The sequence below is a fragment of the Diabrotica undecimpunctata genome, chromosome 2 (genome assembly GCF_040954645.1).
Source record: "Diabrotica undecimpunctata isolate CICGRU chromosome 2, icDiaUnde3, whole genome shotgun sequence".
NCBI lineage: Eukaryota > Metazoa > Arthropoda > Insecta > Coleoptera > Chrysomelidae > Diabrotica > Diabrotica undecimpunctata.
Genome location: NC_092804.1, coordinates 143,839,607 through 143,865,287, shown reverse-complemented (window position 1 = coordinate 143,865,287; position 25,681 = coordinate 143,839,607). Strand labels below are relative to the sequence as shown.

Genomic DNA, 25,681 nt, shown 5'->3' with positions numbered 1-25,681 from the left:
TAATATAGGCACATTTAACGGAGGCTCTGTGGCTGTTTTGCGGATCACATGGTATGAGAGTTTGGCTTCCTCTGTACCCAAGAGATGGAGACAAAACACACACTTTTATGTCAAAAAGAATAATGTTACCATTTCATTTACGAATTTATCCTTTGGGTGAGTACACATATATAAATATAATATAAACTTATTATATATAATATAAATATATAATATAAAATTAAATCTATACTCAAAAGTGACAATGCAATGAAGCATTTAAACTGTGGCTCTTCAATTATCAATAGCAATCACCAATGGTCTTCAACATTTAAATTATGCCAGGAAGTGTCAGACGTGGATACCCGAATCAGTGCACCATCCAATAATTTCAGCCATACGAATACTGCTAAATTTACATCTCAAGATATATTTTCTATGTGTCTAATATTAAACAGACTGGTTCTGATAATGCTCCTAAAATAATTATCGAAAACAATTCGTGTGAAGACCTTCCACCGAATGAAGATACTCAAAAATACAGTTAGTTTATACAGAAGCTTATGACCAATGCCAAAACAATGTTAGGCACGAGATGTTCTGCATTGCATCCATTGCAACTGCGAACAACCAACGAAAGAGACTGTCAATATGATTCTAAAGCAACCAACATGGTCCACCGCTGATTCACTAGCTAACTCAGCTAGGTCTAAACCGACATCTTCAACAAACTATAGCATGCAATGTCAAGCTTCTACATCAGACAGACTGACAGTTGATAGCACGCCGCCAACTACCAATTTAAAATATTTCTATTCTGATAATGAGTATAATTCTCCACACAACGATGTTTTTCCGAAATTTAAAGAACACATTTACAAAAAAAGAAAATATTATTTTAAATTTACTTGATCAAGATCCAGTTGGAATCAATTTGAACAGTTAGCGTAAGGAATATGGCAAGACAAACAAATACGTCTTCTTCAAGTACTTGGCGGATACTTAAAGGGCAGTAGCTATATTCTTATCATTACAGACAAGTTCAAGACCTCTTGCCAGACGATCTAACGGTTAGAATGGATTTTTGTGAAACATTGCAAGAAATGACAGCCCTCAATCCAAATTGTTTAAAATGCATTCTTTTTAGGGACACTTTAAGCGACAAGGTATTTTTAACTGCCATAATGCACACTACTGTTGTGATGAGAATCCACGAGTCAAAAGATTATCACATTACCAATACTCATTTAATGTTTTGGCAACAACTTTAAGTAACAAATTAATAGGATATCATATTCTACCTGGAAATTTAAATGGTGATATGTAACTTGGTTTTTTAAACAATCACTCATTCGAGATATTAAAAGGGTTAAAGCTAAACGAGCGAAGATCTTTAATTGGTTCAATATCCATTTTCCGAATCTATGGATTGGCCTCCTCGGTCACGCGATTTTAATCCCTTTGGACTACACGGTTTGGTAGTATATTAAGGAAAAAGTCTATGATACAGAGGTAAATTTACGTCAATAATTGGAAGACAGAAGTCAACGTCACTTTAATGACATCATAGCTGATCTCCAACCATTTAGAAGATAAATGGATTCTTTAGAAAAAAGGATAGACTTGTGTATTCATGAAAACGGAGGACATTTTGAACACTTACAATATTTTGTTTTATGTTCTTAGTCTTTATTTTAATTTTCTTGTGATTTTTTTAATTAATAACTTTCTCATTACTTTATACGAGCATCGGTTGTTACTTCAGAATTTTCAAATCAAAATATTCCGAAAAGGGTACAGAGTATCGAGTTTTCTTAAGAGTACCTTTTTGGTGTGATCACTTTGATGGCTCACTTTATGATTAATTATTCTATTCTTAAAAAAGTTTTATTGCATTGTACGTGGTACTAGTCAAGACATTTATTTTCCTTTTTTAAGATTCTGTATCTTTTAAGCATCTTGAGGCTTTTTCTGCACTATGTCTATACGTTTTTGGTCCCTCTTGCTAACTCTTTTAATTTTCCTCTTTGTGTTGCACTGCCGCCTTAACCTTTTAATGTAAAGCTGTTGTAATAATATTGTATGTAAAGCTGTAAACTCAAGCCGAATTAAATGAGTACATTCAGGTGAAATCAGGAAACATAACAGAGGCATTTTGGTTACAGACATCAACATACCCTGTTAATGTTTGCGACTATCTGTTTTTTTTTTATAAAATAAAACGTCCCACAATTTGTTGTTTTTTTTTATAATGTTTCTGAATACCCTGGTATATACATGGAGTTAACATTGTTAGGGTGGACATTATTTATAATATGTTTTGATCTGTTTGTACTATAACGAGTAGCACACTATAAAATAATCTATTATTTTTTATTTTAGCAATATTATTTGAAGATGCGGTCATATTGGGCGCTGAAACTGATACAGTTCTCTATTCTTCTGACTCTAATTCACCATTTTCATTACCATTATGTGTTTTACAAAGAACTGTAAGTAAATATTTGATTATATTTTTTTTCCATAACGTCAATTTATTAATTTAGTACGTCTTTTAGTTAGTCTTTTCTTTTCTTATTTAAGTATTAAATATATTCTTGTCTTATATTACAGAGTCAAGTATATTTACACCAAATATTAAGGCAACTAATAAGAAGAAACTTGGGCTATCATGCTTGGGAAATAGCCAGAAGTTGTATGGGTTTACCGTACTTTCCACATTCATTAGAATTATTATTACATGAGGTATGTACAAAGTTTTAATTAGAGTATTTTTCAAAGTGCTAATCATTCGAACTTAATATGCCTATACAAGGAAGCATAGAAGAATTACGCATGAACCAACTTATTTCTAAGCTGCAGAATACTAGCAGTTTACACGACTATGTAAATCATACGTATATTTTTGATTTTTTTTTCTCATTTGACACAAAATTTGACACACCGTGTGTTTATTTTATATTTGGTGTTGTACAGGGTGTGTTAAAAAAATACCCAGAATATTTTAATTTCACGTGTTGAAACAATCGTCAAAAAATTGTTATTATGTTGGTATACATGCTCCTAAAGTATAAAAAAAATTGCAGCTACATTCATTGTTTACCTTGTCTGTGGCAGCCGCTAATGTTAGACGTTATTTATGAGTTCGGCGATTTCCATTTGAAAAAAAAAATGTATCAAAGAATTTGTTTTAAAATTTGCGTAAAAAATTAAATAAAGTGTAAAAAATTGTGTGAAATGTTAACAAAGACCTATGGTAAACATGCTAAGAAAAAACAAATGTTTAAAAGTGGTATAAGCGTTTCCAAGACGGCCGTGAAAGACGTTGAAGATGATGAACGCCCCTGACGCTCCAGCACATCAAGAACCGATGAAAACGTAAAAGAAGTGAAAAAAATGGATATGAACGTCCTCCAAATCACAATCAGAGAAGTCGCTGATGAAGTTGGCGTATCAATTGGCTCATGCCATGTAATTTTTTCAAACGTTTTGGGTATGAAACGCGTGTCAGCAAAATTTGTTCCAAAATTGTTGATTTTTGGAAGTTGCCCAGGAGTCACTAAACTACGTAAACGACGACCCAGATTTACTCAAAAGGGTTATAACAGATGACGAAACATGGGTTTATGGATATGACGACGAAACTACGGTTCAATCGTCCCAGTGGAGGCATTCTGGTTCGCCAAGACCAAAAAAGGCTCGACAAATGGGAAAGAATATGCTCATTATGTTCTTTCATTTTAATACCATGAAATTTAGCCACGAGGTCAAACTGTCAATAAAGAGTACTGCCAACAAGTTCCAACGTCGTTTGCGTGAAGCAATCTGAAATAAAAGACCGGATTTGTGGAAAAACAACTCATGGCTTTTGCATCACGATAATGCACCAGCTCATACTTAATTGCTTGTTCGTGAACTTTTGCCCAAAAATAATACTGTCATCATGCCCTAGTCTCCATATTCGCCAGACATAGCTCCGTATGACTTTTTCCTATTTCCAAAAATAAAGAAAACTTTAAAGGGCCGTCGTTTCACAAGCATAGATCGCTATCCCAAAGATCGAGTTTGAGAAGTGTTTCAAGGATTGGGACAAGTGCATAATATGTTATGGGGACTACTTTAAAGGAGACAACATTTTTGTAGACGAATAAAATAAATATTTAAAAAAAAATTAAAATTCCAGGTATTTTTTGAACACACCTCGTATATTTGTATTTATGTGTAACCTTGGTGAATCTTCACTTATGGAACTCTTCTTCCTTGGACCACGTTTCAAGACTCTAGGATTTTTCCTTCAAAAGCTATCGCAAAGACAGACGGACATACAACGAACGATTTCACAAAGGCACTGTTGGACAATAGCTGAAATAGTAACGTAATGGATCACTCGAATGCTGTGCTTTTGCGGTAAAAATATCGTGGTGGTATATGGCTCAGTGTGACCTGATCCGTCTTAACTCAGAACTTAAATTCAAACTTAGAACTAAAATTAATATTTCAAAAAATTAATATCAAAATTATTACCCAGTTTGCTAGTTGAGACTCGTCGAATTTGGCTATGTCGATTTACTATTTTCGTTGGAAATAAGCCACAATTTTACTTTAAAATAGGTTTATTTGACGTTTCGATTTCCACTTCGGAAATCGCTATCAAAGTACAAAAAGTTTGTGAATATTGCATTAAGATGACACAAGAAAATAGCTTCAGAACAATATGTCTATTTCGAGTTTTCGGATCCCTTTCTGGAGTCTTCATCAAGACATACTCTGGGACCTCATTCTCCTGAGTCTCCAGCTTAGTTCACTATTACATTCTTCGCATTAAACACTACACTATTGCTGCACTTTAATGACGTGGACGGTGTTTTATTATGATCGAGGAGGTCTTTTAATATTACGATTTTGTCTTGGATAATTTATAAACCAAATATTTAAATTTAAATTATTTTTAGGTTCTCGAAGAAGAAGCCACTAGCAAAGAACCCATTCCCGATGCTCAATTACCTAGTGTTTTGGAATTTATAATGGAGTATCCAGTTTATTTACAAACTGTAGTACAATGTGCACGTAAAACAGAGATAGCGTTATGGCCGTATCTGTTTTCTGTAGCAGGAAAACCAAAAGATCTTTTTCAAGAGTGCCTCGGAAAAGGGCAGCTTGAAACAGCTGCATCGTACCTTATTATTTTACAAGTAAGTCCTTTTTAATAAGTGACAGTTTTTGATGAAAATAAAATTCTCTGCCATCCTAGTATACTGAGTCTTTCAGTATGCGATTTTTTGAAGCCATTATAACCTCTATATTTTCATATCATTTTTATTTAACCGTGTCACCTGCAGGTTCAGCAGTATACTATTAATAATGTTGATTTCCAATACATAGGCAATATTTCTTCATTTTTATCAGTTCCAAGGTATTCGCTATGCGCACGAATCCACGTGACCTATTGTAGTGCTATTTCAGCACTAATTTATTAATACATTATATGTAAAAATATGGGTTATCCGCTTTTTTGTAAATCTGCAATCTCCAATTATTGCTTAAGTGTGAATTAAGATGTAATTCAAGCTGTTTTTAAAATAATTAGTAATCCAATTATTAAATTATACATTCTTGTTTTAAATTTGACAAAATTAATAAATGTATTTTATAACAATATTGTAATATGTAATTTATATAGCAGTGGTTATAATTAAAAAATTAAAATGTTTTAAAAGGGTGTATTTCTAATAACTTTATTAATACAATATATTGACTTTTACAGAATCACTTAATCGTTATAACTTATACTTTCAGATATTTAAATTGTTTTTATTAATCATTTGACTTATGACACATGTAATTCAATTGAGTAAAAAAATATAATTACACTTATTAAAAGTACTATATCTTTGAACGTGCTTAAATTTATTATAAATTATCACATTTTATTTATCACATGTCTAATTTTTCCACCTTTTAATAATGTAACGTTACATATGGTTCAAAATATTTTTACCATTTGACGTGTGTCTTCAATTGCTTTTTTTACAAAGTAGGAAGATAGTGTCAAAATAAAATTCTCCAATTTTGAAATAATTTAACATTTAAATTAAAGCAACTTGAAATATTTTACCATTTAAATTCTCTATAGTCTGTCCTACAAATTCAAGGGTCTTTGTAGACTGACCACAAGATTCCTCTGCCATCGTGCTCATAGCTTTTCTTCTTATTCTTTTTCTTTTTAGGTAGACATGACTCTGTCTGTTTTTCAATGTGTCTCCAGTAAGTACTTTAAGAACTGATCGTCTTCCTATTGGGGAACTGTCTCTTGTCGTCTTTACTACTCTATTTGTTGTCATTCGGCTTATATGATCGTTCCATTTTATTCTTCTATTTCTTAACCAGTTCTTGATGTCCTCCAACTTGCATGTACATCGTATATCTGTATTTCTAGGTCTGTCCCATAGTGTCTTATCATCAATTTTTTTTAAGTGTTTTCATCTCTGCTGTTTGTAATATCCTTTTTGTCCTGTCTGTGTCAGGTCGTATTTCTGCCGCATATGTCATTATTGGTCTGATGACTGTTTTGTAAATTCTGCCTTTCATTTCTTTCCCGATATTTTTATTTCTTCGTGTTGCTCATTCAGGCAGCCTGCGGCTGTTTCCTCTACTCACTTGATCTTCCACTTCAGTTTCAAGCTTTCCGTAGCTAGATAATGTGATGCCTAGATATTTAAATTCCATCACCTGTTCTATTATCTGACCTTCCAGCTCCAATTTACATCTTAGTAAATTTGTTGTTGTAACCATGAATTTTGTCTTTTTTGGGGAACTTAACATGTTAAATTTTCTGGCGGTTATATTAAATTGGTGAAGCATACGTTGTAAATCGTCTTCACTTTGAGAGAATAGTATTGCGTCGTCTGCATGGGAGATTATTTTAAGTTGTTTTTCTCCTGTTTGGTATCATTTTTAGTTCTTACTTTTTTTATTATTTCATCCATAATCAGGTGGAACAATAGATAACTCAAGGAATCTCCCTGTCTTATCCCATTGCCAGCTTCAATAGGGTCAGTTAGTTCTTTTACTTTTATTGTGTTGTTTTGGTAGATATTTACGATTGTTTTGATTATTACGTCCTTTAATTTGACCCGTTCAAATGCCTTTTTAAAGTCCACGAAACATAGATATGCCGGTTTATTGTATTTTATGATTTCTCCTGCACTTGCCTCATTATAAATATCTTCTGCTAGTGTTATAATTTCATTCAGTTTATTTGTTACCACTTTGGTTGTTAATTTTAGTGTTGTGTTTAATAAATTAATTCCTCTGTAATTTTCTGGGTCCGATTTGCCTCCCTTTTTGAAGAGATGTATTAGGATGCTTGATCTCCATTCTTGAGGAATTCTGTTTTGTTCTATTATTTTTTGGATTAGTTTTAATAATTGTTTGGTCGGATCTGGTCCTCCGTGCTCATAGCGAATAGTCTAATTTACTAATTACATATTGTGTTATTCCACTCTCAACTTTTATTATCATTGAGGCACTCCGCACTACTTCAATTTTGTTTAACTATACTCTACTTCAACTGTTTAAATAATTCTTCTCCACCTTTTATAATTACTCCGATAATTGATCAGTTTCTGATTTCAGCCCTCCTGTTCAAGGAACAACGAATTGATTCGCGAACCATTGTGTCGAGTCCGAACACAGGTTTACATTGGGAGAAAAAAGTGTACCAGTTTTATATGACGAGAAGTGTACATTATCAACTATTATTATATTTCAACAATAGTTCTAAGGTGTATTTTATACAGGGTTGGCTATTCAAAAGAATCCACCCTGATATTTGACAGTAACTATTGGATTTTGTGAAAATGTTAAGGCAGGTCAATTTTTTTCTAAGGGAATATCTTTTAACGATGTAGATATCTGTCATTTGTCAACCCCCTCCCTTCCAATACCACAAACCTTTAATTTTAAATAGGAAATATACCATATAAATAGCACACTAATTCCGCTGGAGAATCATCCATGATTTTTTTCCATATTAACTATATTCTTGTGAAAAAATATCAGTTTATTGAAAATGTGACTCTTAAAAACTAATTATAACGGCTATGTTTTCCTAATGTCAATTTTAAATTATCCTGCCACGTAAAAAACTACATTAAAACGTAAAACATTTTATTAAATGTAACCTAAATAAAATGATGTAAATTGAATACAAATTAATAATAAATAATAATAACTTGATTTTTCTTATCCTTTTCCTCTAATAGATCTTTTTTAAGGGTTAAAAATAATCTGTACTTTTTGTTTAGAATTTAGAAACATCTTCAGTATCTAGACAATACGCTACATTATTATTAAATACTGCATTGGAAAAATCTAAATGGAAACTTGCTAAGGATTTAGTTCGTTTTCTGAGAGCAATAGGTAAGTGTTAAAAATTGTATATCCTAATTTTACTTTTAATTAACATCTTAATATTCAAATTTCCTGATAAAATATATAGTTTAAAATAACCTACCATATTTACGCTGCACATTTTCAGTTTTTCTTCCAAACACAAAATTTCATGTGCGTATGAATAAAATAAATTTCTTTAAAAATAAAGATGCCCTACAGTAGTAGTAAAGTGCACATTAACACCCTCGATTAACACAAATGTGACTAAGGTTTTTTTTTTTTTTAACTAAGTATTTCTTTCAACAAGATTGAGGGCTTGTTTTCCCACAGAGACACATTTTGAAGTTTCTTCCATTTATAATTAACAAAACTGGCAAATCAAGCAGAATCAGCAGCACAACACAACAGCACTAGAGAGCTATAACAAATTACTAGATCACTAACAAAAAATGGACCCAACAGTTCGAACATTGTAAGATCCAAGATAGGGGAATTACTTACAACAGATGTCCAAGTAGAGAGATGGAACGAGCATTTCTCTGGTACCCCCAGAGATAACGTAGATGAAATTGTCGAAGAGTCGGAGAATGTAGACTTGCATACATCTTGTGAAGCTCGTTCCAAAATGGAGATAGTAATGGATATTATATATTTCAAAAACAATAAGTTCCTGGGAACCGACAACATTGCTGTCGAATTTATAAAAGCTGATCCACATCTAACTGCTGAACTTCGGCTTTCCATAATCAGAGAGGTGTTGTGAGAAACAAACCGTATTCCAGGAAATAAGGTAACATTAAACTTCCTAAAAAAGACGACCTCACACTGTTCAGAAACTGGAGAGGAATAACCTTGCTTACTGTTATAAATAATATTCTCACGACCATCACACTGAAAAAATTAACAAAGTTGAATTTCAAGCGTACAAGCAGTCTTTAGACCAGAATCCTCCTGCATAGACTACATCAATACTGTGAGGGTAATAATGGAACAATGAAAATCGAATGGAACACATTAATAGTGACGGATTTAGCATTCTTACTGGAGTGAACAGGTATGCGTGCTTTCTCGGTGTGTTTTCAGTATAGCTATAGACTATGTTCTCTTCAAACTAGACTCCGACACAAGAGTGATACAATGAACGCCTAAACAATCTAGAATACGCCGATAATATTTGTGTCTTAGGGTAAAGGTTTCAAGATGTGGCTGACTAATTCACACTTTCCATTGAAGCCAATACAATAGGTTTGAAAATCAATATTAACAAAACCACATCCATGGCAAACAATGCAAGAAATAATTAACAACTTACAGATTGAAAATGTGAACAATTTTACATATCTTGAAAGCGAAGACACGGAAAACAATATTGGCATGAGAGTATACCATAGGTCTAGCCAGTATACCACAAAGACAAAGATCCGAATACTCCAAGTCGAATATTCCAATCGAATGTGAAGTCTGTTGTACTCTGGGTATGAAACCTGAGTAGTGATAAAAACCCTTAAAGTTAAACTGCGGGGCTTTGTTAAGTTGTCTACTAATAATTGTTTGTATTTTTTGGTCTAACAGCATCAGAAACGAAGATCTGTTACATCTGACTGATCAGAAAGAGATAGAGAATGAAACCAAGTCCACACAGTAGAGTCAGAAAAAGAGCATGGACAGACCACGTTGATATCATAGGTGATAATAGACTTGCAAAGATTGCAAAGGAAGAGAAACCAAACACCAGTTGGCCACCCGGAAGACCCCCAAACGCTGGGATGAAAGTTAGACATCGGTATCCCAACTTAGATAACAACTTTGAAAAGACATGGTCTTAAAATAAGAAGAAAAAGAAGGAGAAAAGTTTTTATCGGCAAATAAATATTTTCGACAAAAAATAAAAACAAAAAAAATTGTTTGTCCTCTTGGCTACCCTATCCGTGGACAGACTGTATACAACTGGACTGTTCGCCCCACTTGAAGAAATTTTTGAATACATAGAAGAGGATATAAATACTCATGTTAAAATAGAAATTAATGTTCGCGTGCTGAACACACACTAAATTTTTATTTGTTTAAAATAAGACCAACAGAACATCTATAAAAATGCAGCAAGGAAAATCTTGCAGATCGAATTTTACTTCTCGCCAACAAGACACATACTTATTTACCTTACATAGCGTTCAATGAATCCGTTATCAGTAATCCATCAATTAATGTTGTAATTTATAACAACTTCCTCATAGCTGCAGTCCAGATGACAATAAAAGCCAAATGAATGTGATTTGTATATATCGATTTGCACTATTCCGCTATTTTTGTTTAATTTCCTAAGTTAATTTGCTTAATTGCGGAGCATATAAAAAAGTGTTCAGAAGAGTGTATCTGGCAGGTCGAGTCTATTGTGGAATAAAAAAAGAGTTAAACAGCGTAGCCACAAAGGTAAGAACCTACCGATATACAAAACTTGAAGGACCAAGTGATGACGATTACACAATTTTTAAATAACATTTTATTTCCTGATTGATATATCTACAACATAGATTAGATGTTGCGGAATTAATGTCCATATATAATACCACTTGCATATTGTAGGCTTGTTGTTGAAAATGAGAGTGAGTTGGATTTATGTTTGGAACATTAAAACAAAAAACTGTGTTTTTCTTTTAGATCCCAACGATGTCGAATCAGAATCTCCTCGAACGTCTTTTATTTTACCTCCAAAACTAGGAATGCCTCCAACTACAACATCTGTTAGCCCTAACGCGGAAGATCTATCGCTTATTTTGGGTAACGTCCAAGGACCAAGGGTTAGAAGCTACAGTACTACTATTTCACCAAAACTGGTAGAGAGATCGAACAGTACGTCAGGTCACACTGGTACTACGGCAGAACCTGATGCTAGGAAAAAATCAGTGACTACCTCAGTAGGATATTCTAAAACCGAAAAGTAAGTATGTAGTCCATTGCGATAACTGTCAAAATTTTATAGAAATAGCAAAAATTATTTTCTTAGCAAGAAATATTACAGGTTAAAACTGTACCAAATTGTATCAGAAAACCAGGAAAATTTGTGTACCTTAGGCATAGCCGTTTTTACTTTCCATGAATCTCTTTGGTTGAAAAGTATTTAATGCATTTAATTAAGCTAAGTTGAAAACAAATGTTTTGGACATGTGCGACAAGTTCGAAACATCAATAAAATCGTGCACAAGTGAGTCGGATAAAAATATTGTGTGAGAGAGAGAACTTTATCACCGAAAAGCCGAATTTGGAATACAAGCCAAAAGAAAAGGTAAAAATAGTGGTTGAAGCTTCAAGGAATGATGAAGTGGTATCAGTTTGTTTCGATCTGCAAAAAACTACCTACACCATCACTTATAACTCTATTTTCTCAAAACTATCTAAATGTCACTTGTACCACTTTTCCTCTCAGTCCCTCAGTTGAGAATATAGATAATGTAATCAACATAAAACAATGGGAAAAATAATATTGACTTACCAAGTTCTGTTGGTTCCCTTTTTAAATCACATATTTATGTAAACGAATTGGGTATTAATGTAAACGAATGTAAATTTTAATTATCAACAAAATTATCTACTATATCAAATATCTGTACACAAAACCATAGTCGAATAACTGAAATAATTGATAAAAATTTAACTTGTTTTTCCCTCTTTGTTTTAGAACTTCAAAAACCAGTACCTCAGAAGAATTTTTCATTGATGTAATTTTGCAAAAACACGCCAGACGACTACTATCTGCTCGTCGTCTAACAGATTTGGGCTATTTTGCAGCATACCTCGATTTTCATCTAGTTTCCTGGTTAGTGAAGGAACGGGATCGAGCCGCGAGAGTGGACGATTTTGTAAAAACGTTAAAACAAGTTCACGAAGACTTTAATTGGCCTTATCCTAGTTCTAATCTTCCGATTGCGAAGAAAATCAGTGTTTCTAGTAAGTATAAAATATGCACGTGTTTTTTAAGCAAAATGCTCAGCTGTGCCTGTATAGGGTTAGAAGTCCAAACAATTGATATAGAGCAGATACATCTTTTGAAAAGATTTCTTCACTACGATTGAATGCCTTACCATAAAATATAAATGAAAAGTAAGCATCATATTATAATAATTTCTCACAGCTGCATTCTTTCTGTATGTCACGTTGTTTTGAGGCAACGCATATCGGTTTGCGATATATGCTCCCTCAAACTTCACAATATGACCCAACTCAACACGTCATATACATTCTTGCACTACGTGTGGCCTGACTTTAAGGGATGACCTGAAAAATGTATACATTTTTTGCAGAATTTTGGAATACGTTTAATTTGTAGAACAATTTTAACATTTGTTTTCGATACTGATTTTAGTTCTTTACAAATATTTTCCCATGACTTTTTGTGTAAAATAGTTAGGGAAGCAGGAATTCGACAATTTAGCATTCTCCATTTAGTTTCCTATGCCCCGTTTGACGATTCACCACTATGTATATGTATATATATATATATATATATATATATATATATATATATAATGAACCAGAAGTATTTGCTGACAACGTAAGGAAGTAAACATTAAATATTGGTTTTGCAGCAATAAAAAATGAAACGTGTACTCTTTTAAATTTTTATTCCAAGCTTTCGGACGTTGGTTATGTCCTTCATCAGGGAGAAACTTAATGAGGTTGTATCATCGATGATGTATTGTAATGTTGATAAAATTTATCACAGTCTTTCATCTTTTTTCAATATATAAAACCTATTTTTATGTTTAAAACTTAAAAATTACTGTACATCCACAACACTTAATTATTCTAAAATACATACATGACATTATTATTGTTAATTTTTTGATTTTAAAAAATTAGAACAATAGAAACAATAGAAAATACAAATAATCTTTCATGTGACAGTTGGGACTAACAATAACATCAGCAATAACATAACCCAACTAAATTTGATTTCTTAAACAAGGAAAGAGTCTCTCTTTCCTTGTTTAATGTGGCCTCTCAAGATGACACTTACTGTCTATCAATATTTTTGCCCCCACTACCTTTACATTCCCTCTTTTGTCTTTTTGCTCGATGCACCGGTGCCGTAGCAAACACCAGTGTCTGCTTATGAAAAATGGCGATATAATTGAAAAAAATGGTCGGTTTGAAAAAATAACGACTCCATTTCTCCTAAAAATTTATAAGCATTCTAGCAATTATAAAAAAAATTGAAAATACACTCATCTACTCAGTTTCTGGTTGACACTCAATCTGTTAAACTTATTCCTAACAAATGTATATCCATATAATCGTCTATGTAAAACTTTGATTCAATTATGGATTAGTGATACCGAATTTAACCAAATATGATTCGATATATTTCTACTCTCATTTCAAGTATTTAATGCAAAAAATACCAACTACCAAAACGTACTTTTATTAAAAAACTATACTTAACCGCAAATATCTTTGGATTGTTTGTGGGAATAAAATATAGAGCCATATATTACGTAATCGCGTAATCGTGTAATTGTGAATTATGGCTTTTACTAACATGCGATCCATGTTAAAGATATATAGCAATCTATGATATTACACCAGAAACAAATATGGGTTAAAGGTAGTCACTGCAAAATGTGCACTATCAAAAAAATTATTTTCAGTTAGATGTTTATTTATGGGATTCAATTTTATCACAATTTTGTAAATTCTTTTCATGTTTTCGTATTATATTGCATATTTACATACCTGTTTCACACATATTATTTTTTCCAGCTCCCCAATCACCTCTGGAAAGCCCCATGTCGAATATGGACGATCAATTACGATCGTTAAAAGGAGAAGTTTTTAATTATCCTGCCACTTCTAGTCGGATTGGGGACAGTGGTTACATGTCACTTCAAGGTCTACCGTATACGGGTTTGGTGACGCCTGTTAATACTCTCGATCAAACTAGTCAGATGGCCGAAACAGATATAGACGAACAAAGTATGTGTAGTACTCATGTAGATAGAAATAAAAACGAATCTATTGAACATTCTGAGAAGAAGATGACCGACAGTTTTGGCACAAGTTTCAACTTAAAGTCTACTGTATTAAGTTCTGCGATAGATGAGTCTCTCATGAGCACTGTAAGCTCTATGTGGGGAGATGAAAGAGATTTAGGCTTACCTGGTATCGATAACTGGGAAGTTCCGTCCACTAAGATATTAGAACAGTTATCTAACTCTGATAACAAAGGATCCCAAAGATCTGAAGTACAATTAAGGTGAGTTTTACTGATTTAAGTGATAATAATAATAATTTTAAATTTATTATTATTTACTTTAGTACCTACAAATATTTTGTACTTTGGGCCACATGAACTCTGCTTTGGCTCGATATCATTGTATAATAATAATAAAACAAAAACTAATTCAACCTAGCTGCTTTCTGTTCTTCGGTCAATAGACGCTTTATCCAACCGGAAGTTCCTGTTTATTATCAATTTCTCATTTCTAAATTATATTTCTCTAAATTTGTTGAAATAAGGTCTTTGCAATTCCCAACAATGCCTGTTTACGTTCTGCACATGCAATGACCTCTATATTACATAAGATGGCATCAATATAACGTAGGATTTTAAAGAGCAGGTTTTAAAATACGATGCTAATTTCACCACTAGAAATTGAACTGTTGGAACAGGAAAAAATTTAATCTTATTAATAGCACCAATGGTCAAGAGCAAATGAAAATTACCCACCCAGACGAACTCTATTATCGGTCCCAGTGGGAAATAGGAGTAGAGGCAGACCACGACTGAGATGGAGGGACGGTGTGGACGAGGACGCAAGGAAAATCGGCGCGGTAAATTGGCGATGAACAGAAACGACTGGCGAAATAGACTGGGGAAGGTCAAGGCTCAACTAGAGCTGTAGCACCACTGATGATGATGATGAATAGCACCAATGCCGTAATTGTTGTATTAGTATTAGAGCAAAGTTGTTCTTTTGCGTACACTAAACTCAATAACAAATAAATCTATTTTCGTTTTCAGGTATCTTTTGCAATTGTTTATGGAAGCAAATTGTTTAGAGTGGTCTTTAGTTTTTTCAATTCTGTTGAGAGATGCTATGGCTGTATTACGTATTATAAATGCCGCGAAATCTCATGATCAGACAGTCGAAACTGTGTCAAGGTTACGACAAGGTCTTCTCATCATTAATTATTGGACTAATAGTGAATGGTAAGATAAATCTTTTATTATTGCCAACAACGATTTATATTATGTACAAAATATAATATATCGATGGCATAGCGCACAATTGTGGTAAGTGCAAAAACTAACATTTTACAGTACAGCCATTTGAAAGTTCTGTTAGACAGCGTGTGTAGGTCTTAATTTCTATAAATTTAGTTTTGTGTAAGCTTGAGTACAGAACCGTTATCTGTCACATAGTTATTAGTTTAAAAAAGTTTACTTACTTTTAAATACTTAAATATAGATTTTTGTACTTATAGGTATGTACTTACCACATGGAGTTTCTTATATTGTACATACCCCATTTGACAGTTATATACTATAAGTTTCTAAATGAAATTAAATAAAAAATATCAAGGAAAAATTGTTTAATTCGCAAAAAGAATGAATACAAATATTTATTCATCATCAGAATTATCATATCTTATTCTATTACTTGTTGGTAAAGTGTTATAAAATGCTTCATACTCTCTTGGTATGACGTGAGTTTCCAATAAACTGAGCAAATCCTTCTTTTTTTTTTGTTTACTGATGGGAAGCAGATTGGGAAAAGCCTTCTTTAAATTTATTTGCTGCAAATCTGCTACCTGCAAAATAACAAACATCGGTGTAATCCATTCTCACTGCTTTACAAAGTGCAGTAAAAAGAAGAAAGAAGGCTACTCTAGTCAAAATTAAAGTTGAAAAGTGTGTTCACCACTATCTTAGTCGTCTCCTGATGATGCTAATTTAGTTCAAGTGTTAAGTTTAGTGTTTAGTAGTTTTGGTGATAATGGTGAACACATTTTTAACTTTGATGAAAAGCTAAAGGTTTCAATTTTCCAACTTAGTCAAAATAAAATGTTAAATAATACAATACTTTACAGTTTACCTTGGCATTCCTCTTCTGATTAATATTAATGTTCATAAACTCTTCAGCATTTAAATTGTACTTATAAAGAATAAGGTTAGGTTTCCCTTTAGAAAATCGTAGCCACTTAATTTTTAACCAATTTACCGTCTCCCCGTTGGTGTTTTTTGTTGTGTTGTGTAACACTTCTGTTGTCAGCGCTTTAAAATCGTGAAAATCTTGGTTATTTAATACATTGACTTCATAATTTCTTGGATTAATTCTGGCAGTCGAGATTAGCAGTGCCCATTCCCTGGTAGTGTAAATTTTCTTATGCTTCCTTGCTCTTTCTATAGTGGCATGCATTGATTCTACTTCTAAGTAGGAATGTCCACTCTCCATGTACTTTAAATCTATTATTTTTAAATGGCTAGATACATTTACAGCATATAACATTGCAGCAGAGATGTGTTTATTTCGATTCTGACCTCTACATGTGTCAGAGAAACTAGATACATACTTGACAGTATCAGGTAAGGAACCTAAATATTTTAAAATGCATGTAGCTACTTCAGTACTTCCCTTCTGACCATTGCACTCATCCCACACGTAACAAAAACCATTTTTTGAATGGGGATCAAAAATCGTAAAATTGTATGCATTTAACTTTCTTTTATAAAATATTGCAGAGTCACCTGCAAATGGAAGTGTTAAAATGCTTTGTAGATCAAACGAAATAGATCTAAATGTTTTCCTTGATCCTCTTCTGCTCTTATTTTGTCAGAATGTTTCATCTGCATTGCTTCCTTTTCTCTATTTTTGTGTGCTTACCACTCATTTTCCAAGTCACTTTTGTCTAAAGATGCATTGTATGTATTACATTTGGTACATTGATCCTTTTTTGGTTGATAAAAGCTTAATACTGGATCATATGAGTGAAAAATGTTTTTATATACGTAATATGACACAGGTCCATCTACACTCTTTGTATAAACGGTACATTATACTTATATTTAAATCAGATGCCAAATATAGTTTTGTACTATCACGCCTGTAGTAATGAGACTCCATCCTAGGAAAAGAGTCTATGTGAGATTTTACAAGTGCATTATTTTTCTCTGATGTAGCATTATTCACTGGTCTGTTACCAATTTTTTTATCAGTGCCAGAATAATTGCCCATATTTGACAAAGTCTAGTATCTAACATGCCGTGACTTATTGATAATGTGTTACAAAGAAACTTCATGCATACTCTAATTAATTTTCCTCCACGCGACCTTAAATGATATTGTTTGGACATATGTTTTGGGTTTTTAACATTTAATCTACGGCGAACAACGTCACTAAATGTTATACTTTTTCCAATGTCAATTTGCCAAGCGTCGGCTTTTAAGATTCTTTGATGTCAATGCCGACCATTGGCGTGGAAATTAAGAAAAGGGATCAGTTCATCAAACGCATATTTCAAGAAAAATTATATAATTTTTATTAATTTTTACATAATTATATTCAGGAAAATTTCTCAATTTTTGGGCAGAAATTGTTTAAACAATTTTTTAAACAAATTCAAAATATCACCTTTTGTGCTCCAAGAAATATTTTTTAGGTTTTTGGGTGACTCTAAATAAGATCTATGTCATTTTTCTCAAAAGTTAATAGTTTTGGAGATATAGGCGATTTAAAATCCGAAAAATACGATACCTAATATGCATTTTCGAGGCTTGAAAAATATGTAAATGAGTATTTTTGAGATTCAAGAGTATCTAAACTAAAGTCTCAACATTGATTTTGGTGAGAAATCGGGGCAATATTTTCCGTAGCAGAAAAAGGTGATCTTTTGAATTTGAATTGTTTCCGGCATAAATGTCCGGCACCCTTCAACCTTCGATTTGTTTAAACGGGGCATTTTTGAATAGGACTCTTCAAAGGTCTATTTATAATGTTATAAATAGACACATATAACTATCAAATAATTAATACAACACATAATGTAATTTCAAAAATTTTTTCAACTATAACACACCTTACAGTAAATATTAATCAAATAAACAACTACTACGTCAACACCATGGAACTAATCATCTTCACAAAAGTCAATTAATAACATTCGATATTTGATAGTTCTAGTACTTAACCTTAATGACATTTACCGAACTAAACGTTGTGTCTGTTTTATTTTTAATTTGAATTGTATTTGTTTCCTATATTTTAATTTGTAATCAACATCAACTACATTCAACATTATTCCAACAAAAAAATTTTTACTTGATGGTATTAAAATAAATCGCACTGCCATTAACCTCAATTAAGTAAGTATATAAACAACAAACTATTATTAAATTATATTTTACCATGTTTTAAATAATTGTAGCTCTCATCTGATGATGCCAATGAAAATTGGCGAAATATAATGAATTGTTAAACAGAGTACACTTGGCTTTTAATCAGCTGTATACCCAATTAACCTCAACCCCTTTTATATATATATATATATATATATATATATATATATATATATATATATATATATATATATATATATATATATTTAGATAAGATTTAATTTTCTTTTTTTAAACTTTATAGATTTCTTCTTAGAGTCTAAAGTCTAGAATAAAGTTATATGTACCAAAACAACTTCTTATTTATTTAAAAGTGCATATGAAAATTGTATAATTTGTATGTTAAATTTGTATGAAAATCTGTAATTTCATGGATTTCATTATATGGATTTAAGACACTTTGGAAATAAGATCTTCAATTGTAGTCAGGATTCTAAAACGGACAGTTGGCTGTCCCGAGATGCATCAATTGTAGATTTATGATCGAGATTACAAATAATACTGAAAAACTAAAATTGCGAATTTTGTCATGAAATTTGGTATGTGCGGTTACAATAAGTGGAACAACTTTTCCAAATAAGTTTTTCCGATTTCTCTAACGCGAAGCAAAATATCGAAAATTTACCCTGTTTGTGGATTCGCAGTAAGCCGCGTTTAAAATTAAAATTTCAGATCACTATCTTAAAAAAATGTGCACTATCAACATGTATGACTGTGCAAAATTTTAAATCTGTATGTATTTTGATAGCTGATATATAGAGGTGTTTTCATCTTAAATGTGACACACTGTATAATAATGAATACTAGTGTTCAAGATGCATCGCGATAGCTGTAAAGAAATTAATTAGAAGGACTAAAAAGGATCGTCAGAGTCTTCTGAAGTCGAATCGTTCCCAGGTTGGATAACTATTGGTGCTATTGCCGGTAAAACAGGATATTCGTTTTCTATTTTTAAAACATGAGCTTCGCAATTTTTCCACACATCGCTATTAATGCCACTAATTACTTCTCGAATATTCTCAATGGCCACTGCGCTTAATGTTAGTGACTGATTATATGTTCGCAATCGTTTTTTTACGGTACCCCAAACCATTCCAATTGGATTAAAAATGCAATAGTATGGGGGTAATCGCAAAAGAGTATGGCCGTGCCTGCTGCAAATGGTGTCAATAACGTATTCGTTTTTAAAATTCCGACTTTTGATCATTCTAATTAATTCTTTCTTTACTGGAATCTTTTTAGGAACAGTGATGTTTTTAAGTTGCATAAATTTTAAAATTTCGTCCTTTTTCGTGTTATTATTAGGTATTTTATTTAATATGCGGGAATGATACGACGCATTATCCATAACAATCACTGAATTCGGCGGAATATTGGGCAAGAGTTGTTCAACAAACCACTTTTCAAATAAATCGGCTGTCATATCTTCGTGATAATCGGCAAAAGACTTTGTTATATTTTTGGCCGACAATAGCAATGCATTAAATACAAAACCATCTTTGCTTCCGGCATGAAGAATAATAACACGTTTTCCTCGTGAACACGGTGTATTTAACGCACACTTGTTTGTGTTGTCAACCCAGCCGTACTTGACAACATCATGCGTATCGAACCAGGTTTCGTCTAAATAGATTATGTTTCTGTTTGAATTACGATACTGTTTTATTTTACTCAAATATTCTCGTCGAAGTTCAACAATACGCCGAGATTCCATTATTACCATTCGATTATCTAATTTCTTATATTTAAATCCACAACTTATCAAAATCTCGCGCAGTGTTTCCAAAGATGTATAATTATATTCAGGGAAATCTCTCAATTTTTCACGAATCAGTTCTAAAGTAGGCACTCTATTTTCTTTGTAAAAATTGTAAACTGTTCGTTGAATAACGTCTTTTGCAGCAGTGTCAATCCTACCCAATTTTTTATTTGGTCGCATTCGTTTTAAGGAATGATCTGTAACAGTGCCTAATTTAATAATTGTATATATCGTCTTATACCCGATTTTTGTTAATATATGAATTCTCGAAACAATTGCATTATCAGCCATCCCAATATTTTCTTTTTTCAAACACTCATACATATTTAAAATTATTCTTTGGGATTGTACGTGCAAATCTTTATTTTTTAATTCCGGGCTGTCATTAAAATAATTGTCATTATTTATTGATAACACAGAAGTTGATGCATCTTGATCATTCGTTTCAAACGGTCTCCAAAATGCCATTCTAGAAAAATATAATATTACTTATAATTATATCTTATACCTTATAAACCTCCGCCTGTGTTATCTGGTTGCAAAAAGGAATATTTTAGAGTGTCACATATCCAGACACACAGGTGTTGATTACGATTTATCGCTTTGCGCTGCGCTGTTGTCATAATGCATGAGTTTAAAATTACTGAATGTAACTTTAATATAACATATTAATATATCTGCAATTTTTCATGTTTCCAGGTAAGGTATAAAATCAATGAAATTTGGAAAAAAATAATACAATTCTTGTAACCGTTTTTGAGAACTTGGATTCTTAAAAGATGTCTGATTTCTTAAAAGTCGATCATTATGTCTATAAGAGTATTACCGCTAAATTCACCAACATGGCAACGTCAAGATATATCGAAGGTCCAAATTCTCTCCAGACTACAATGTTGCCGATATTCGAAAATTACTTAGAGCATAAGTAATATATAAACGTTCACGGTTGCTTTAATTCATTAGTGAAGAGTCCATGGAAATATTAGTACCTAGTTAATTAATTTATAGATATATTTTTTGGGAATATGTTCATATCATTTTTTAAGAGTGTCGTTCGTTGACTAGCAATTAAATAATAACGAATAGAGAATAGAGAATATTTTTTAAATATAACCTTAGGAATTTTAGGAAATATGTCTGACAACCTTGATTTGAAAGGCGGTCTCTTTAATACCAGAATGTGACATGTTTATGTTGGAAAATTATTAGTGGATGTACTATAATAAAGATGCTAGATACTGTTTTTGCTTACAACTGTCACTCAAACCCCAATATTCTTGACATAACACTTTTCTCTGATCTTCATTAAAATTAGCATTGCATTTATATCTAAAATAATAATAACAATTATGTAATGATTGGACACTACTTAATGTTTTTCTGGTTCATTCCCCAAAAGAAAGTACCCATCAGTACCCAAAAGAAATAAATAGAAAGTCAAAACTTACCGGCATTTACTACAATTGGTGTTCTTAACACCTTTCATAGGAACAATTTTTCCTGACCTATTTACATATTCCTGGCCACTTATACGATTCTGTTTGGCTTTGTTACGTTTCCAGTTTTCTGGCTGAGCTTTTCTTTGCCTTTTCATTCTAGGTACTGAAGGTGCATCATTGTTCTCATTATTTTTATTATTATCTAATTAAAATAAATAAATAAATTGTAACATTAAAATATGGGCAAAAATAAAGTAAACAGTGAACAGTAAAGTAAAATAAACAATAGAATAATTTCATATTTTACCAAAAATATTTTGAAGCCCTTCTTTATGATCAGACTCCTCGGAGTCCTCTTCACTAGTTTCAGGATGATAACTTAAGGAACTATCATCTGAAATGTCCAATATTGATCATTCGTTGCAATTACTTCACTACCACTATCTGTATCTCCATATGACTAGATGGTTCAGTAGTTGGCTTCAAATCTAATAATTCTGCTAGAAACAAAAAAAAAAACACAATACAATCTGTTTTGCAATGTTTAGATAAATAAAAATGTTAGTATTTATAAATATATTTTTAATTCTAAAATAATATAATTTCGAATTTAGAGGTTATGAAGATCCATGTCTTAGTTTTTAAGTTTCACTTACCTGTTTTTTGTTGTTCACACGCAAGTTGTACTAGACGATGTGCTCTACTATTCATATTTCACTTATTTTAGACTTCAAATAATATTAAACTTTATTAAAATGGAACGGAGCAAATACGTTGTTACTTACACTAGTGGCAAGTTCACTCTGTAAGGCCGCGTTCCCAATTTGTGTTTCAAAATGTGGTATGTCCATACTTACCACATTGGAGCATTCATGTTAGAACAGTGAAGAGAAACCATTTGTGGTAAGGGCACATACAACATTTGGTTCATTTAATTTTTCTTATATTTAGCAGTTAACACATTATGTCAACTTGTATTTCTTACACGGTTCATTATTTACTTACCACTTTTGTGCACAATAAACTTTGGTTCAAAATAATGTACTATGTGTACTTAAATCATTTTCTTAAAAATTTGTACTTACCACATTTGTGCACTATACCATCGATATGAACATTTAATTTTTAGTTCAGTATTCACTAAAACTGTTTTTTTAGCTTGGGATATTCTACATTCATGTTGGCAATACATAATCAAATTTCCGTCCTTACAAGAATTTTGGAAGTAAAAGTCCAACAAGTTCAACAACAGGGTGTAGCTTCTAATAATGTAACAACGCCAAAACCGGTGCGTTCCCGCAAATCCAGTTCGAATCAAGATGGGGGTAATTTACAAACAACGATAAAAGAAAAGGTGATCCCTACTGGCAATCATCTTCAGAATGACGTTTTAGATGACAGCAGCTCAGGAAATGTAGATAAGATAGAAAATAAAGAAATGATAGATATTAATTCTGCACCTAAGAGCACAGGGTGTGTCATTTCCTAATGTTTTAAACAATTTTCAAAGTGTTATAAAATTTCATCACTGGAATTCAGAAATTTTAGGAGAGGTAATATGGTCTTAGATATTATTTAAATATTTTAATAGAAACAATATGACCGTTTGTGGATAATATTTGAATGAGGGGAAGTATTTTACGATTTTTTAACTTGATTTCTGTTTGTTTGATCGATGAGAGTTCACCTTGAAACTAAATAAATAAAAGTGTACTTGTATAGGTATTAACTGTTCTATAATAAAAGTTTAGAATTTTCTACCGCAATACTAATCACTAATTGAATAGCTAAAACGGTGTCGCTAACAACTCTCAAAGAAAAATAATTAATTAATTTGAATTTACGTTGTTTTAGTATGAGAAAATTTCAATTCAATTCAAATCTTCATAGTACTGTTAACCACGCATCCTTTGAAAATATATACTCTATCGTCATCTGTTAATTATCATGTTATGTTATCCGCCATCCGCGATTTGTTTTTAACTTACCTGTTCACTTTTCTTAAATATGTCTTATGCATCCTGTTCTGCATAATTTGCACCGAGTCACAAATGAGGAGGTACTCAGAAGAATGATTAAACAACCGAGAGGTACTGACCACCATCAAATCCCGAAAGTTACAGTTCTTCGGACATATTATACGAAATGAATCCAGATATGCTCTCCTTCAAGCCATCCTGCAAGGAAAAATATTTGGAAAACGAGGTCCAGGAAGAAGAAGAACATCTTGGTTAAAGAACCTCAGAATCTGGTTCAATCAAGATTGCCATGATGATCGCCAACATTCATAACGGATAGGCACATCAAGAAGAAAGAATCCTGTTCTACAATTAATTATGAACATTTCATATTTTATCATTCATATGTTTTATCAGTCTGAAATGGTATCACAATATTGAATCTTGTTACTAGTATATTACTAAATAATAACCAAAACAATATGTAATATGAAATACCACAGTTAATCCTACAAGGGAAGATCGAAGGTAGGAGAGGAGCCGGCCGCAAACAATTATCCTGGTTAAGGAATATTAAAGAATGGACAGGAATACACAATACAGGCGAGCTGTGTCACGCCGCCAAGAACAGAATTCTAGTAATGAGATAGTCGCCTACGCACTTTGGTGTATGGCATGTTAAGAAGAAGAAGATGTAATTTGAATTACTAAATTGAAACTAACTGTAAGTGATTCTATTAGATATATGCTAAGAGACTCATTAAGCTCAGGTGCTTAATCTGTTCACAAACCGTATGGTTTGAGCCGACACTATTTAAATCGTTTCTTAAACCCTTAAAGACACATTGAAAATTGCAATGTATATGGGTATGATTTTCCTAAATTTTTAAATAACTTTTAACTTGTAGCTTGGTAGCTCAATCAAAAAAGGTTCCGTGAGTGACAATAAATAGTCCGTTTCTTCAGATGGAGTCGTACGCCTGTTTAAAATCAATAAAGAGCATATATTATGCAAAACTACGATTTGTTCATAACTGTTGTTTTGTAATAACAAGCATAACAATTTGATCGATTGTTGTTGTTCCCTGGTATTCTCCTATTTTCTTTTCTTTTGTCTGCATAATCGTTTAGCTTCTCTCGTTTTTGTTGTATAATACTCTTTACCTTTTTCTGTATTAATTCTAATATTTTCCATTTTTGCGTAATTCCTTTGCGTTAGGTTTTTTTTGCAGTACTCATCAAACCAGTGTTCTCTCTTTTCTTTTTCTGCTTTCTCAATGCTAAGGTCTGCCGCTTGTATCATTGCTGTTTGTATTTATTTCCATTCCTAATCTACTTCCCTTGGTCTACTTTGCTACCTTTTTGTCTTGGAGCTGCTATACCTGGTATTTTTTCCGTTTTTTTTTCATTTTCTTGGTTTTCTTGCTTAAGCGTGACTATTGACAGTATATGGTAACTGTCCGCATCTGCTCTCCTGTAGCTTCTACAATCCGTCACTGGTCTATTGTGTTTCTTTCAATAAGGACATAGTCTATTTGGTTTCTCCTTTTCTCGTCAGGAGAGATTCAGGATATTTATGTACATCTTTATGATCAAATTATATACTTACTATCTTAGGGTTATGTTCTATTGAAAATTACGGTTCCCACGATTAGTTGTTGCGGATATTTATGATTTATTAATTTGAATGCTAGCTTTCCAAATGCTGTTCGACTTTTTTTGTTTCTATGCTTATCTTATTCGACTTTTATCTTCAGT

General features: G+C 32.3%; 1 protein-coding gene across 1 annotated transcript in view; it reads left to right on the top strand.

Annotated features, from left to right (window-relative positions):
• The window catches only part of Rich (Guanine nucleotide exchange factor subunit Rich), a 59,212-nt gene extending 33,940 nt beyond the window's left edge, over positions 1 to 25,272 (top strand). Inside the window, exons 9-18 of the mRNA XM_072523623.1 lie at positions 9 to 156; positions 2,362 to 2,471; positions 2,593 to 2,724; positions 4,932 to 5,171; positions 8,286 to 8,400; positions 11,032 to 11,311; positions 12,050 to 12,318; positions 14,131 to 14,623; positions 15,392 to 15,580; positions 23,124 to 25,272. Of these exons, the coding sequence (XP_072379724.1) occupies positions 9 to 156; positions 2,362 to 2,471; positions 2,593 to 2,724; positions 4,932 to 5,171; positions 8,286 to 8,400; positions 11,032 to 11,311; positions 12,050 to 12,318; positions 14,131 to 14,623; positions 15,392 to 15,580; positions 23,124 to 23,454 (2,307 nt within the window). The 3' untranslated portion in view covers positions 23,455 to 25,272. The remainder of the gene's footprint in view (positions 1 to 8; positions 157 to 2,361; positions 2,472 to 2,592; positions 2,725 to 4,931; positions 5,172 to 8,285; positions 8,401 to 11,031; positions 11,312 to 12,049; positions 12,319 to 14,130; positions 14,624 to 15,391; positions 15,581 to 23,123) is intronic.
• Positions 25,273 to 25,681: the final 409 nt, after the last annotated feature.